This window comes from Melanotaenia boesemani, chromosome 14 (assembly GCF_017639745.1).
Source record: "Melanotaenia boesemani isolate fMelBoe1 chromosome 14, fMelBoe1.pri, whole genome shotgun sequence".
Lineage (NCBI taxonomy): Eukaryota > Metazoa > Chordata > Actinopteri > Atheriniformes > Melanotaeniidae > Melanotaenia > Melanotaenia boesemani.
This window is the reverse complement of record NC_055695.1, coordinates 12,361,124-12,379,616: the sequence shown is the minus strand read 5'-3', so window position 1 is coordinate 12,379,616 and position 18,493 is coordinate 12,361,124. Positions and strand designations below refer to the sequence as shown.

Sequence of the window (18,493 nt, the reverse complement as noted above, 5' to 3'; positions counted from 1 at the left end):
GACCACATATAAAATACATATAACATCTACACTTCACACTACATTTCACTCCTAGTCAATATTCCCATAGATTCAGACACCAAAGAATTTTGATTAGGGTGTGTATGTGTGTGTGTAGGGTGTGTGTAGTTTGGCTTAAATTACGGTAGCTGTTTTAAAGTTGTAAGTATGATTTGTTAGTCTCTTAGAACCATTTTCAGCTTTTAGCATTTGTTTAGGCCAAGAGTCTTGTACAAATAACCTTTTTAATCATAAAATTATTTTAAGTTTATACATGATGCAGCCTTCAAACAGGACCAATAACATCCCCATATCACCATTTTTTTTTACCAATTCACAGCCTATTGCCACCACTTTCTCTGTCAGATGCTCAGTATGCATTACAATATAAGTTATAATACCCATGGTTAAAAAAGAGACATAGAACATTTATGCAAAAATATGAAAGATAAAGTCAACAAAATTATTCATTCAAAGACAAAATAAAGCTTTAGAGTAAAAGTCAAGGGGAAAAATAGACATACCAGTAAGCCTGCTCTTTCCTCAAGTGTGTGGATGTTTTCAACACATTCAAACATTTAAGTGCACCCTTAACAGCCATGTATGACATGTATGTATGTAGCCAGGATTTCTTCCTTTTGAAAATGTCTCTTTTTAATGGGCTCTGAGTGCTTACATACATAACCCCAGTCTGAAACAGACATTGTCTGCAGTCTTTTCAAAACACCCACAATCATCCAGCATCTTAGTAGCTTGGAAAAGCCCTGAGGACATGTAATTCTCTAAGTCTCTGAGAGAGAGTCTCCATAAAAGATCCACACAATCATTTGTGAATCCTCATTGCACGCCTGGCCTTGCATACTCTGGTGGCAGAACTTGCAAATTCCTCTGAGATCTGATGTCAACCCAGTCCTAACCCTTGTCTGCATGCAACCCGGAGGAGTCCTTAGACTTGATCTGAGACTGATAGCAAAATCTACCTGAGATATCTATAACGAAAAAAGGCAACAAATAAGAGAGAAAAGGATTAGAAAAAAGCTGTGAGGGACAGCTGACAAACATGACTGAGTAAAGCACAGACAGGAAAGTAACAGATAACATCACAGAGACAAGGTAAAGTGAATTAAATAAAACCATGGAAACTGATCTGACAGATTAAAAACTATTGGGTAGGTAGATACAGCTGGCTAGTGAGGAGACTTGTAAGGTGAGACTGGAGACACAAAGACAGCGAACAAAACCTTTAAAAGGCAGACGATGCCAGAAATGTGATAATAACCTCCCGTTTTGAAGCGCTCTCTTTTAATACAATCTGACTCACAATGGATCAAATTTTTATAAACTACTCAATTTAATCTAGTGTAATGAAAGATGTTTCAACCCTACTTTGAAAAAAAATGGCAACTAAATTATTCATAATGCAAACAACCCCAAACTGTTCAATCAGCGCTTCTGCTGTGGCATTAGTATTTTCAGCAGATTCAGCCTTGAGAAGAAAGCTTGATAAAAATAAGTCCTGAGATTTCTTAAAATGATTTCTTCCAGCTTCCACCTCTTCAAATGTATTTCATCCAGTTCTGTCAGGAGCTGCCACATATTTGTAATAGTACCCTGTGAACACATCAATTTAGACATTTTTTTTACAAAAATGGTAACTGATTCAATTTCTTCATTTAATATTACCGCAAAAAAACTCTGGACTTTGCAGCCATGTTGTTTTATATCTATCTATTCTTTCATATCTCAAATAATTAACCATCAGATTAGCCTGTTGTTATTAAAAACAATTATTTGGTGGAAATTTTGCAGCCATGATAGCTCACCTTTTAATATGTTTTTTGGGTTTGCTGTTACTATTTCCAAAACACAGGTGGTAGGGGGTGGGTCTTATTTGATTGACAGACTCTATGGAAAAGCCTAATGTTTACCTACTGGCCCCAGGCACCCAGTGCTCTTGGCATGCTACCCCCTCACTATCCCTACACCAAAAGTAATCAGTCAAGAACAGTACTCAGACACTTTTACAACCGCTGTCTCGGTTCTAATTAGGAGGAATGCTGCTGCCTCTCACTCCATTTCAGTACTAGGCTTCAAATGAAAGAGGAAAAACAGGAGGTGACCACATGATCCAGAGGAATACTTCACTCCCCCGTCATCCCTGCTTCATCAACCTCTTAACTCTTTCTGAATAAGAGACCCGGGTGCCACAGGGAGGAAGAAATTGTGGCATCTTGACGTGTGCTACATCTCCTTAATCCATTCAGCACATCTTTCAGTATCATTACTAACACTACTAACATTACTAACACTAAAAGACCCTGTGGATGTAGGATTATTTCTTCAGATACTTTTTACCTCTCATACAAAAAAGTGACATATAATTGTATCCTCTTTTTTAATTATTTTAATTCAAAAGGATTAAAGTGGCTTTGATTATAGATGATATAATAGAGATGACTGAAGAACCACAGCTCTCCAATGGCTTGATTTTTCAGCCTAACAAGTTTCTGCCTGGCTTTCACACACTGACAGTGTTTAAACTTGTCTTCAGCATACAAATTATAGACTATACACCTGAAAAGGCTAATTCATCTCAACTAATTGATCTATTTACTAAATGACAGAAAAGTAGTGTATTCAGTATTGGCTGTAAAAAATTTTTTACTTGGGTTTAACTTTGCAAATGCAAAGATCTTTCTTTGTAAAAGTTCACAATAAACTGTACTGTCATATGGAATACTTTCACATCCATGAACACGGACTCAATGCTGTTAACTATTATCTACACTATGAGAAAACAAGCTGACATTTAAAGCAACACTTTATAGCTTTTTGACCTTAAAACAACATGCTTCTGACTTATTTTGATGACACAATGACATTCATTAGGCACACTCCTGGAGCCATCACTGTCCTGAAGCACCCAAAGGCTGAGAAACCAACCTTCACAACTTTTAATTCAGTTTGAGATGTTGACTTTTACTATTTTCTTCTTATTACTTATTTGATTTGATTTTAATATATTGTTTTATTACTCTTGTGTTTGTGTAAATGTCTTTGGTCAACTGTGTTGTTTTCAAAACGCTATATAGATAAAGTGGAGTTGGAGTGGAGCATCTACTTTATGGCAACGTGTCACATGGCAGCAATCAACACATAGATGCATACCCTGGCTAACTGAGCAAAGAAATGCAAGAGGATGTTATTAAATGAAGTGAGGAAAAGAAAGAGAAAGTGACAGAACAAGAGCTAAGACAAGAGGCAAGATCGGACTGACCATTACTGGCTAGAAAGATCTCAGAGAAGCGACAGGATGCAAGAGGGATGAAATATCTGCAGTGCTACTTTAAACGCACAGTAAACAATTACAAAATAGATCAGACAGACTTGAGGGGAACTGAAAGTTGCAATCCTAATAAAAAAATATAGATTTAATAAAAGCGCACACTCACCTGGCAGCCTCTTTTCTCAATCTCATTGATGCACTTGCTTATTAGGAGCGGCACCATCAGTCCTGTGTTTTCCCTCTCCACCACCCGCCACGCCTCCACACCAAACACCTGCGGCTCCCTGTCTCCATCCGGCCCGCCATCCAGAGAGTTCTGCCACTGCTCCATCAGGCTCAGCTTGACGTAGATCAGTCCCCGTGGCTCCAGCTTCACTGCCAGCTGATGGGAACGTGTCACCCGGAAGAGTGTAGGTAGCACCACCGTGCCATGGCAGCAGACACGGTTACGCTTCGGCGTGGGCTCCCAGCTAAACACCACCAGCTTCAGATGCTGTGCGTTTTCCAGCTCGATGTTAAAGGTGTGGTCCATATCCAAAAAGGTAGTTCGACAGGTGAGGAGAGCAGTTCGTGCTTTATTAACCGAGTCCACCTGGATGGCACAGTAGACATCGCGAGAGTCAATGCGTGGAGGTTTGAGGTCCTCTGCCCCATAAAAATGAAGACTCATGAGTCCAGAGATGTACTGGCTGCACTTTGGCTGCTCTGTGAAGCTGTAATGACGGAAAGCATCAATGTCTAGCTCTGTGCCATTGACTCTGGAGCTTCCACCTCCTCCTTCCATCTCCTTGCCTTTACCTCCCTTCCCTTCAGCCGAGCCGTGTTTCCCAGATTTGGCCACCAGCTCTGGCGAGTCACCGTCGCTGAGGTAGCCACCTTTACTGGCGGACTTTGAGCTGCCGTTACTTTTCTTTTTACTGAAGCTGTGCTGTGTGGACACACTACTGTCCAGGTGGTAGCGTGAAATCACATTACGTCTTGCCTGCCCACCTCCAGATGACGCTAATTGAGGAGGACCTGAAGAATGAGGGACAGTCTCGGATCCACTGCCATTGGCGCGAGGAGAATGGGACCTGGGCTCCAACTGATTACTGCCATTGCTGCTGTTACTGTTACTTTGGGTCCCCTTGACACTGAGTTTACGACTAAGCTCAGGAAGCTTCTTCATCTTCATGGAGATCTTCCTGACAGTGCGCGGGGACTTGATCTTGTCAGGAAAGGACCAGTTGATGGAGCTGCTCTTTTTGGCTGGGTTTGGGCTGGAGGGAGGGGAGAAGCCTGCAGCACTGGGCACTTCAAGACCATCTAGAGAGAAAATAATAGGGCACAAGAAAAAAAAATCAAAAAATTATCCAACCAAATTATTGATTTTGTATCTCTATGGATACTTTGTGGGAATGTTTAAAAATGTTCTTGCCACATTGTTAGGCAGGAGAAATGTTTATCAAGCTAATTACTATGAACAAATGGATACCTCCTGATACCTTTAAAAGTTTTTAAAGGCACTATAATTGCTGGTTTGGCTACACAATCTGCCTTTGTCCTATGATTACAAGTAAATTCTCAAATGTCTGGTGAAGACAGACAGGAAAAAGAAGATGAAAACCATAGGACAGATGTGCAGGAGCCATAATTTACAGTTTCAGAAAAATATAGAGCCTTTATAAGATAAGAGATAAAATAAGATAATTCTTTATTTGTCCCTCAGTGGAGAAATTTCGGTGCTAACGCAGCAAAGGGGATAATCCAAAAAACAGCATTATAATGATAAAATGAAAAACTACAGAACAAAAGCTATAAGTCTATATAAGAAAAAAATCTATATAGAAGTGTATATAAAAAATCATGGCACATATTCAAGTGATTAAGTTTTCAGGGACCCAGTAATCTAGAGATGGATCCATTCTGCTGCCAGGGCAATTGAATACCATACCATACCATACCATACCATACCATACCATACCATACGTACCATACCATAGCATACCATACCATACCATACCATACCATACCATACCATACCATACCATACCATACCATGCCATACCATGCCATACCACACCATACCATAGCATACCATGCCATACCATACCATACCATATGTACCATACCATACCATACCATACCATACCATACCATACCATACCAAACAATATCATACCATACCATACTACACCATACCATACCATACCATACCATACCATACCATACCATACCAAACAATATCATACCATACCATACCATACCATACCATACCACACCATGCCATACCACACCATACCATACCATACATACCATACCATACCATACCATACCATACCATACCATACTACGCCATACCATACCATACCATACCATACCAATCCATATGTACCATACCATACTATACCATACCATACCATACATACCATACCATACCATACCATACCATACCATACCATACCATACCATACTACGCCATACCATACCATACCATACCATACCAAACCATATGTACCATACCATACTATACCATACCATACCATACCATACCATACCACACCATGCCATACCACACCATACCATACCATACATACCATACCATACCATACCATACCATACCATACCATACCATACCATACCATACCATACTACGCCATACCATACCATACCATACCAAACCATATGTACCATACCATACTATACCATACCATATCATACCATACCATACTACGCCATACCATACCAAACCATATGTACCATACCATACTATACCATACCATACCATACCATACCATACCATACCAAACCATACGTACCATACCATACTATACCATACCATACCATATCATACCATACCATACTACACCATACCATACCATACCATACCAAACCATGCCATACCACACCATACCATACCATACCATACATACCATACCATACCATACCATACCATACCATACCATACCATACTACGCCATACCATACCATACCATACCATACCAAACCATATGTACCATACCATACTATACCATACCATATCATACCATACCATACTACGCCATACCATACCAAACCATATGTACCATACCATACTATACCATACCATACCATACCATACCATACCAAACCATACGTACCATACCATACTATACCATACCATACCATATCATACCATACCATACTACACCATACCATACCATACCATACCATACCAAACCATATGTACCATACCATACTATACCATACCATACCATACTATACCATACCAAACCAAACTAAAACAAACCATACCATACTATACCAAAGCAAACCATACTATACCAAATTGTATCAACTTTATATAAACCACTTTAAAACAACCACAACTGAACAAAGTGCTGCACACAAGTAAAATCAAAATATAAATAAAAACAAAAGAAATGACAATATTAACAAACTAATCCACAAATTAATAACCTAATTAATAAATTTCAGCACTTTATAGCACAATTAACATCTAAATGTAAACTCACACAATGTTCATTATTAATTTACTACAAAAACTCTAAAAGTGCTCTTTCTAAAAGTAGAACTTTTTAAATCAAACGTCAAGTAATTCAAGAGAAATCTATAAGTTCAGTTTAAGCAAAAACAGAAGCAGATTATCAAAGAAAATATCTCGAGACATAGATGGTTTCAGGGTTCAGGTACAACCTTATGCTGAACTACTGTAGATATCACCATAATGCTGAAATTTAAGCATCAGTGATTGCAGACGAGTGGCTAGTCTACAGGCTGGGCTTCATCCATGTAGTTTCAACATGTTTTTCATGGCTGATTTTATTCCGATTAGCCTGCTCCTGCTATCTGACTTTATTTGTTTAAAACAGCTGTCTATAAATGGAAATAATAATTATAGTGAGTGACCATAAAATAAAAATAATCCTGTGATGGCTTCACAGCTGTAACAATAATTGGGTGATCATTTTCTCTGAATTTATGTGATTACAATTAATACGCTGTTACTGTCAGTTTGCTGATTTCTACCATTTTCTCCATTTGACACAATCAAAAGAATATTTCCTGCATGACTGAAAAAATGTGTTTTTAAACTATAAAAGGAATATATATTGTGTCATTGGTCATGAAGATTTAGATGAAAGTGAAGTAGGAAGAATATTTTTAATGATTTAGCCCAGATATTAAAGCTTGGGGGACAGAGATTTCTTGTTGCATAATTTACTGCTCTACTAATTTCCAAGAATAAATCTCAAAATTGTGATTTTGTCAGAGAAAAGAAAATACAAAAAGAAACACAAACTGGAAAGGTAGCCTGACCCTGCCAACACCATCAGCTCTATTTTCAGAGGGGACCTGCTGTGCTATTCTGGGGCGAAGGCCTGTAGAGTGAAAAGATGGAGGCAGAGGAGGTGCAACAGGATGGAGAGAAGGGTAAGATGGGGGGCAGGATTGGCGCAGGGTGTAGCCAGCAGATGAGGGACAAAGGCACCCCTTGTCCAGGCACTCTGAGGTCTGGGCGGTCGACTGGAAGGCTGGCAAGCCGGCTGGTGAACGTACAAATGAACACGGCTGTTCCCTCACATTCCTCATCAAACCATGTTTGCCCCCGCTCTAAACTGAGCTGAGTGGCCTTCCCTGACATGGCTTCCTGCCAGTAATAGACACAGAGGCACTATGAGAAGAGAGAAAATGGGTGGAGGGCACTGGAGGCGCAAATTCACCAAAACAACATCTGGGGAGGGGTCGAGGATACAGAGAGCCCCGGTCAAGGCTGAAACAAGGTTTTCAGAAGTGAGATTCCTGAAAATACACGAAGCACAACTCTGTCTTTCTGTGAATTCGGTAATAAATTAGGAATTAAATTACAGAAGCCGCCAAAAGAAAATACAGACACACCCCCCCCAAAAAACTGTAAATAGCCAGAAAAGTTGTGAAAAAAATGGAATACAAGAGCAAGGCAGCCCGATTATTTGTGAACTTTATTTAACATACATTTGCTAACAGCTAGTTATATTTAAGCTTTAATTCAAATGATTATACTGTAAAACAAGAACTAACTTAGCATCAGATAGTACATTAGACATATTGAATCCTACTAATGCCTTAATTCTAGAAACATAAACATCTTTAAACCTCTGTTTCATTTAACAATGTAGGTGAAGCTATTAAATAAATAAGTATAGATTCAAAAATACACCTGCGCCAGAAAGTAATTATTGATATATTTATATATTTATTTATTTATCAATTTCCTATCTGTCAGTAAAATATGACTTGAATTAATTAAAACTGTAAGTTATCTTTTCAATCTGGTGATCTTGGTTATAATCACACCTAAAATGACAATTATTGTCCCAAGATGATATAAAATAAAAAAATAAAAAAAAGACTGGCCACTTCTTTATTTTTTTTTTCTAGCGCTTTAACCTACATCAAAGCTGCAGCTCTGCTGGTGTCCCATTTATTGGATTTATTGAACTGGGGTTATATCCACCAACCCTTTGAGGCAGATCTTTGACAAAGTTAATGGCTGTTGTATTGTTAATGATGTAGCGTGCATACACATACATGCACACACAAACACACACATACACATAAGCTAGTCCTCTGTAGCCTTTGGCCCCGTGGCAGCAGCCAGCAGAGTAACATGACACCTCACAGGCTGAGGTTCAGGGGCGATGGTTTGACACCCAACCCTCCAGGGCCATGTTCTGGGGTCAGAAGGGCAAAAGGTCTGCATTCCACTGGGTGACACCTGAGCCTGGTAACTGTGTGTGTCCTCCACCCAATAGTTTAACATACACACCATATTACTGTAACACAAAGACAGAGTGCATGTAAATACACCTCCATAAAGAAGAAGAACACTCGTCTCCTTGACTCTGCCACCCCCTCAGGCACAGGGCCACTGTCAACTCCTCACAAAGGCCAGGAATTTATGACACTGGCTTTTGCACTGTGTTGGCACCAGAAAGGTGTAGGGCGAGGGTGTGTAGGGTATGTGTGAGCGCACGTGAGGAACAACATGATCCTTATCAAATATTTGTTTCTATGATCATTTATCAGGCAACAAATTGACCTTCTAGTCAGCACCAAGATGTAAATAATAGTTAAATAATCTGAGCTGTCATTCGATTATACTGATATTAGGCGCCTGGTCTACAAGAATGTGAGAATGTGTGTTTGGGTGTGCGTGTGCGTGTGTGAGAGAGAGAGAGAGAGAGAGAGAGAGAGAGAGAAAATGAGGTTGAGCAAACTCTGATAAGCCTTGGAAGAAGACAATAATCTGCTGCTCCTGATTGCCCCTGTAAAAGCACTTGCATTCACTTGTATATCTGTGTCTGCACAAGCATGTCGGCCAAATGTGTGTGTTAAATGTAGAAACAGAAAGGACCAGGGCGTGCTGACAAACAAGGGAAATGTAAACAGTAGGGTGAATGGCATACTTGTCCTGTGGTTTCTTTACTTGGTGACTAGAACTTAGCCTTGATCTGCTTCCTCTCTGCTTGGTGCTAAATCATTCAGTGCTGCAAGGTCCTTCAGGAGCTGCAGGCGCCTGGCTGTTTCATTACAACAGCTACAAAACCCCTGCTAATATATCCAAGAATGTATTCATTCTCACTAGCACCACATGGCTCCGTGCCAAAGTGCTCCTAGTGAAGCCTAACTCGCCCACTGCTGCTGGCATTTCTGCTTTGCTGCAACTGCACTGACAGTGGCTGCTAATTCTGGTCAGCCTGCAGTTGATCCAAACAACAACAACAACCCTGCTGTATGATAACGAACAACTATTCTCACAGAAACCTCCTCACTGCAATAATGGCAGTTATGAAAGACTGAAGAATTTATTACCACTGTCACTTGCTGGGTAAAAACAAGAGGCTGATCAGTCACAGAGTGCATCTGTAATGTTGAGAAGAATGTTTCCACTAGTTGTTTAGAGCAGATAACTGGGCCATTTAGTTACAATCAGGGGTTGATGTGTGAGAAGAAACACTGCAGGCCAGTCACTGAGCTGGAATTAGTTTCCTAAACACCAGCTGGACACATGTTTAAGCTTTGCTGTCTGTGTGTGGTTGAAGGTTTTTAGGGATTGGTGCTGCAGCTTTCAAGGAGGAAACCTTGGGGTTGATCAAGCAATCGCTTCTGCTTAGAAAGGTTTTTAACTGAGTGAAAGAGCCCTGAAGTATCTAAATGGCAGCCATGATAAAACATGGGGGAGTTTTTAAATGTGAAATGACCTTTAATTGTTCCTTTATTATCTCCTATAGCATAGCAAACACTGTACTATCCTTTGTGAAAGGAAATGAGATAATTCTGTCCCACAAAGCACTGATACAGATTTTACCACAGCAAACCTGCATCACAGCTTAATGGAAGTCTGGGTGGACACTTGTCCAAGTGCAATTGTCTTTAAAAAAATTTTAAGGTTAAGAAAAAGTGTTTAGTAAAACACACAGGATATATTTATACTTTTTTAATATAATTGTAGTTCCTCAAATTTGAAGCTAGCTTTTAATCATGCAAATAATTGGTATTTGAGTGGTATATGGAATTAAACAAGTTAAATATTTCATTGGTTATGATAAATTGTAGTAGGTTTTTCATTATTTTTGGAATTTGTCACCACGGACAGGCTCAGAAATGCTGTACCAGCTAACCTGCACTATTCTGACTTGGGACCTCTTAATCATTTATAACTAGTAATTCTTTAGGATTATGCTTTGATGCGTGCAAATAAAATACTTTACCTATCAAAACAGAGACCGTAGCACTTCCACAGCTGCTCTGGTGATGAAATGAAGAACAGACCAGAGAGAAAATGCAATGACAAAAGTATGTGACCTGAACTTCACATCTAAAGTTAAGTTGAGGAATCTGTTCTGGATTTGAAGTGGTGCTCAAAAAGTTGCTGACTTCCTCCAGACCCAACTGAGCAATCATCAGCCAAGATTAGGTTCCAAGTTTGAACTCAGAGGCTTGAACGCTCTGTAACTTTATCAGCCAGAGCCAATCCTCATATGCCACAGCCAATGTGACCAAAACAACCTCCAGAAATGGCTCTTATCCCATTCTGAGTGCTTGGCCAAGTCAGATTCCCCAAATAGGCTCTAAAGAGAACAAGAGATTGGGAACACACTGCGGAGCTCACCACCCCTAAAGTCCATCAATCATTATAGTCCATACAAATAGAGCATTCAGATGGACAAAAAAGTCAGTCAATAGGCAGCACACGAGGAGTCTGGAGTGTATCCGGTAAGAGAAAGAGAAGCAGCCAGCCAGACAGAAGAAAACTATAGTCATGGAGAGTCATCTACATCTACACTGCTTCATTAATTCAGCAGACCCTCTTATTCATGCTAAATCAACGAGAGCCCTGTCAAACTTTTATTCCTGCAGATAGAGTGGAGTCTGTATGAGCTCATTTTCATGTAGAATCAGAAACAAGAAAAGATGGGACAGAAACAGTGTAATGATGCTCTGGCTACGCTCTTTGTTCCAAAGACTTTGCCAAGGCCTAGGTCAAGAGCCATTACTCTTTAAGTGGCACTGGAATATTTAGAAAATATGACGAGTCAATCTATCATGTGGCATTCTGAATGCACATACAGTGCATGCTGTAAAGAAATGGCATGCTTAAAAGGTAACTTTGATGTTTTCACCAACAACATGGTTTAGTAAAGCATTTCATTCTTATCTAACTTATAAAGAAGTAGTGTACCAGCACTTCTTGCAGGGTTTCTATCCAATTGTATTGTAGGTTTTAACAGAATTATCACAAAAGGTAATAAAAAAAAAAGAAAATACGTATTTCCATCCCCTCATTCTTTCAGATATCTCCAGTCTTTCTGTTGCTGGACACTTTTTTTTTGTATAAATCTTGCCTGCAAACAAGTCAAATTGTGCAACAACTCCATCCAAGCAATTAGTTACAATAATATGCAAAAAGTCTTAATGACGTAATCCCAATAAGGGACACTGAGGGTGTACTGACTGCTGCCCACCATCCCCCAACACTACCCAGCAGTTTAAAGTGAAGGAGTGGTGTCATCCTGCAGTCAAAACAAATCCTGTTACCAGCGAGCTCAATGCACACAGTAAAGTTGGGTACTAAAGCTGAAGGCGAGACTGCAGCAAAGTGAACCACAGTGCCCACTGTATCCACAATAAACAAACAACCAGTAATGAGTGTTGATGACACGTAACCGGGTACATTGCTCTTTTTCTGTTGCAGCGAAGTGTGGGATGGCGTCACCAAAACCCACTGGAATCAACAGCTAAGTCAACATATAGCAGGGAGGGAGGCAGTTCCGGAGCAGGAGGGAAAAGAAGAAAAAATAAATAAATAAATGGCTTGTTCCTTGTCTCAGTTTCATAAAAAAAAACAAAAACAAAAAAAAAAAACACCATCACAAAGGTGCAACTGACTGCTCCAGTAAAGCAGAAATATACTGCAGGACACGACCAAGGTGCAGAACGATAGCAAATTAAAAATTAATTACTTCTGAAACTGTTAGATAACTCAAGGAACTGAACTAATAATGATTTATGATAATAATAAAAATTATTTTCTCTTTTTTTAAACCTGCTGAACAAGCAACTTCAGCCTCATCTGCTTACTCAGCAGGAATGACCATAATAATACCAGCAAATTTCATCTAGACTACAAAATAGGTCTCTAAGCTCTCAAACGGTGCACCTAGAAATAGCATTAATTTAATTAGCTCTGTGCAGGATGATTAGTGCCCTTCCTGTGCCGGTACACTGAGACTCTCTTGGGACTGGTTTAATCCTAATCCCTCACAGAAAGTCTCGGGCAGATTTGTTAAGCCACACATGATGTCAGAGAGAGCCAGTCAATGAGAATAAAGGAGTTCATCAGCTGCTAATCAAAAGGAAAGATTGATTTTAGGAGTGATGCTACATTTTTTTTATTTACTGAAACTGCATGCTGTTACATTTTACTCATCTGCTGATGTTACTGCTCTAATTAATGTGGGAATTTTCATACATTTAACACCTCAGTTACTGTGATTTTAACTTTTTTTCCTGAGTTCAATTCAGGCCTTCATTCCTGCTGTAAAATGTTTGCTGTGAACACAAGAGCTGTAGTATTTACCAAAGTATTCAGGCTGGTTTTGGGCTCCCACAACTTGAAATGGCTGTTGCGTGCCACAGAAAAGTGTAGTAATTATAGGCTCAGCTCAAGATGTACCGAATGGTTCAAACTACCATGTTGCCACATCATAGAGAACAAAAAGTCGGAAGTTAGAGAAAAAAAAAGGCTGAGCTTACAGAGACAGGGAGCAGCGTGCTGGCTGTCATCGTCACGTTGAAGCTACTGTGCACACAAGCAAAATAGGAAGCCTGGAAAGTGAAGCGATAGCAATACAATGAGCGCTGCTTAAACTTGTTATGAACCCGTTTTTCTTTCCACACAAAAGAGAGAAGACTTTGGGTTAATTTGGGTTAAAAAAAAAATCTTTAAAATAAATGAATTTACGAATATCACAGCCTTTTCTGTGGGCTGTAGTTACAAGTAAATGGGTATTTTTTCACTCAGGAATGTCAGCTCTGAATTCCTCCTGTCTAATGTCTGTCTGAGTTTGACTAATGAGGGACACTGATATAGGGGGATATGATTAGGTTGGCATAACTCTTGTCCGCTGAGATCAAAAGGACACAACAAGGATAACACAGGTTAGCTGTTTGCTGTAACTTTTTGTTTTATAGCTAAATATATCTAAAAGTTTCTCATTGTTCTCCCAGATCATCTTGTCTGAACTACATACATTTACTAATCCTAATTTTTCACCCTTCTTTTAATAAGTGTATTTTTAAAAGGTGTACAGGTAGTGAAAACACTTAGGGAATATTGTGATACTGGGCTTTATAAATAAAAATAGCTTGATTTAGCTTTAAGAATTCAACAGCAAATCTTTTGGGCTTTACCTTGAACTATGCCATTGAATATTTCATATATTATGGGTGGAACTAAATAAGTTTGTTTAATGGGAATACTGGAAAACGCAGGCTGTAAACACTGCCCAAAGTGTGTGCAACCACAAAAATCTGCATAAGCAATCAGCCCAGAAAAACAGAAATAAAAAGCAACTGATAACATTAACAAATAGCAAGACAGAACAAATGCATGTCTTTTCCGGTTTTTTTGCTCACCTGTTGGCCGGCTTGTGGAAAGCACCCCCTCCTCCTGAGGTTTGCACGCAAGCATCTGTCTGTGCGCATGCAGCACCTCTGAGGAATGTGCAGCATTTCCCTGACTCACATCTCCTAAACTGCTGCCGAGGTTTTCAATGAGTGCTTCTGGCCCGGCTCCGAGGGATCCCTCCAGGGCCCTGCCACCCTGACCTGCGTCCCCTCCCCTGCTCGGCCTCCTCTGAGGGACCGTTCGAGGTGGAATGAGAATTCGAACAGAGGGTCGATGAGCAATCTCTGGTTCGTCGTCCTCAGGGATTGGGTTGTACCAAATCTCCCCCTCATCATCTGCATCGTTCTCTTCAGCTGGATCCACACTCCGAGGATGAGGGGACACCTTTGTCGGACCAACGTTTACCTAAAATAAGACAGACGGAGACATAGTTAAACATGTAGCTAGTTCTGTGTTATCTTCACTTTTTTTTAGATAAATATTCTAATTTCTTTTTTATTTCCATGTTCATGTATCTGCTTTTTATCTTTAATGTAAACCAAGCTGACTAGTGTCAGGCTGGATTATCACATATAATGAGACTTTTCCAAATTATTCCCTAAAATCTAAGCTCAGGCAGAAAGCTAACCTCAAGCAGCTGCAGGCGTACTGGCCGTGGCGGTGTTCCCCCTGTAGGTTTCTGGTTGTCTGGAGAGGGACTGGGAGGAGGAGGTGGCTGGTGGGAGCCCTGACTGCTCTCCTCATCAACTCCCAGCATTCCCTGCAGCTCATCCCTGTAGTGATTCTTTACCTGGGAACTCTGCTGCAACCAGTTGCGCTTCTTGGAGACTGTGATGGTGGTAAGCTGCGGCCTCCATGACAAAGGCTCGTTGTTCGGTCTGCTCACCTCTCGGCCATTAGCACACGGGATTTGGACATTCTCAAAGAAAGCTGAAGGAGCAGTGGAAACAGACCATGAGATCTACAACATCATGCCAGGAGACACTAAAATCATTATGTTGGTATGAAAAGGCAGCTAATAATCGTCTGAATCGTCATAATTTAAGTAATTAGTGATATAAACTAGATTGCAGAACTGATGTTTAATCTCAAACAACTCATGTCAAGACAAGTTGAAGAAAACATCTGTATCAAAAAACCACAGAGCATGACAGTACTGAATCCCATCCAGTTTGACATATTTTTCCTCTTAAATCTTTGTCTGTCTTTTAAAGTGGCTTTAAAAAGTCACATCTCAGACTTATCTTTTTTTATAACTTTTGGAAAGACCATCATGATTTAGTTTTTGGAATCATGTTACCACCACCATCTTTTAAGCACCTTTTCCTTTTTCCACTTCTGTGACATCTCATTTCATACCAGATTTCAGGAATATGTGGGCTCTGATTTCAAAGGGGAAACTGTGGGTTTTAGTGCAAATATCTTCCATCGAAGCAGCTTGGAAAAAGGGGCAAGAAACTGCTGACATTACAGCTAAGAAAATAAAGAAGAGAGGGGGAGGGTGGGCTAAGAAACTGATGATAAGTGCAGCCAGTGGCGATATGTGCACAGTGAAACAGACCAAGTAAAAGAGACAGTGGCGTGTATGGTCTAATGTCCCGAAAAAGAGGCACAAAAGGAATTCTTGCTTTGCTTTAAGCATGTGAGATTTTTCAAGCGGATACTTAGAAATCACAAAAATTTGTTGCAGAGGAAAAACAGCCATGAGCTTGTGTGACAAGGAGAGAGCGGTGCTGAGATCTTGCTCTAACATGTACAGCAGGCTCGTATAAAAGACTGTTTTGATCCCCACCGAGTCTCAGACGAGCCCCTCCATGTGCTGTAATGACAACTTCTCCCCTCCTCAAGGAAATACATTTTCACGCATGTTAGGCCATCCAGTAAATTACAGCCCTGGGGATATTTTCACTTTTTATAATTAACGTTTGACACAGGACTTCCAGTATATACAGACTATATGTGACTGTGCCACAAAATATGAAAAAATTTGAATAAACCACAGTATTTATTTTCTACCATTACGAATGCAAAGAGCCCTGGCAAAAGAAAATTGCAGGATAGATTACGACATTTCTACTCAGTAGTTTGACATTCAAATACTTTCTCTCCTACGTGGTTCCATTTATTTACAAAAGCCTGAAAATGGCACAAGGACAGTGGCCTCCACGGGGAAATTCCTGGAAGTAAACCAGCCTCCCCTGAACAGTATCTAATACATTTCCTGTGATCTAAAGCTTAAAAAGCAACTGTTGTCCCATAAACCTAAACTCTTTAGTTTCTCTCTACAAAAAAAAAAAAACCCCAACAAACAAAAAAAAAAAATGCTGAACCTTTTCTGCAACAAATGCAGCACAAAGTGGGATTAAATAGATTTATTTGGGATAAAACTCCCTTGCACTTCTGCTGACCGTATAAGATGCTTGTTAGTATTCTGTAATCATTCAGCCTTCAGTAGCAAGAAAAAGCATCTTATTTTTAACATTTAAAAACAACCACAGCCTCATTTGAGATTAATAACAACATCAACAGGATGCAATGCACATTTTAAGGTATTTTGTCTTGATTTAATGTACAGAGGATTTACAGTCAGAATCATGTTTGTATGACTTGAGCCGTGGTGTCTTTGCATTAGTCTGGATTAGAGCTTTTTGTGGGCCTGGAGCTGAGTAGTTTTAGGATGGGCTGTTTGCAGAGAGAAGGGAGAAACCTAAACTATATTTTTGGTGGTTAACTGAGTCCTATGTTACTGTCTGAGACCGAGCTTCCAGACTGTATTCATCTCCTCATTTGGTTTGTGTTCATCTGCCTGGCCTGGCTGCTCCTTATAGCCCTTTTAACACTCAAAAAGTACTTTATCTGCCTCTATTTGGAAATCTATGAAAGAAAACACTGAGCGAGAGACTGCAGAAGAAGACGGGTATTTGTTTGTAATAAACTAGTTCATGAGAGCTTGGTCTATTAAAAAGTTTGATTCAAATTTATCATATATTAATTAAGGAGGATTTAGGTTTAAAGTAATCTGTGAGAAAAAGGAAGAATTTATTCAATAAAGAAGTCATTTAAATGGAAGGTTAAAAAATAAGAACTCTAAAAAAGTCCCTGAAACTGCAGACCCTGCAGTCAAGCCTCAGCCTTGCAATGCATGAGTGAAGAGAGGCGAGATAGTAGTGCATGGACCTGTTGTCAACATGCCGCCTTATTGAAGGGGTCTTTCATAACTGGAAAAGGAAGCTTGTTCTGACATGAACAGCATTCCAGACCACAGCTCCACATTTACAGCTTTGCTGCTGTCTCCCTCCACTGTCACACTCCTTCGCTGGAGAAACTGCTTCCCAAACAGAGAGAAAAAAAACAGAAGCAAAAGCCGACTATTTAAGAGCTTAAAAATTCCATCTGCGCGAGAAAAAGTTGGATAGTTATGTGTGGTCTATAGAAAGCAACGAATTCTGGTGACTGATTACTAGTTTTAAGCAAAAAGAGAACATAAACATGACCAGGTTTCACCATCCCAGTTCAACAGGAGAACGATTCCAACTCAGTCTAAAGACCAGTTTACTCAGAGATGCCTTTCTCAAAATGGAAATTCCCAAAACAATCAAGACGCTTAAATATTTTCAACCGGATCTGGGTTACACCTGACAGCACAGTACATTTAGTAAATGCAAAATTACCGCTAACTGTAACTGGAAACACCTGAAAAGAGATCAAATGAGCTCACAGGCAACAAATACAGACGGATAGCTTCATGAGAAAATGTAAAAACGGGAAAAGAAAAAAAAAGAGAATAAATTATGAATTTAACCACAGAACTATCACATAACGCCACGTTGGAAAATATGTTAAATCAGTTTCTTAATTTAGGCTTGGATTAACTACGGCCTGCATATAAAAAATATTTGGTTTTTATATTTTCTTTTGGCCATACTGACAAAAACATTGTACGTTACTCTAAACCCGCCCATCTTCTTTCACCACATTTAAGGTTCACATGAGAGACTCATACATTTTCATCCGCTCTTATTCTGTTAATTTAAACACAAAATAGAGCGAGAGGG

General features: G+C 39.7%; 1 protein-coding gene across 2 annotated transcripts in view; it reads right to left on the bottom strand.

The window, feature by feature from the left end:
* The window catches only part of syde2 (synapse defective 1, Rho GTPase, homolog 2 (C. elegans)), a 42,626-nt gene that overhangs the window by 18,377 nt on the left and 5,756 nt on the right, over positions 1-18,493 (bottom strand). For both annotated transcript variants that reach the window (XM_042007199.1, XM_042007201.1), the window contains exons 2-4: positions 15,067-15,368; positions 14,447-14,843; positions 3,453-4,591 (exon numbers count right to left, since the gene is read on the bottom strand). In XM_042007199.1, the coding sequence (XP_041863133.1) occupies positions 3,453-4,591; positions 14,447-14,843; positions 15,067-15,368 (1,838 nt within the window). The remainder of the gene's footprint in view (positions 1-3,452; positions 4,592-14,446; positions 14,844-15,066; positions 15,369-18,493) is intronic.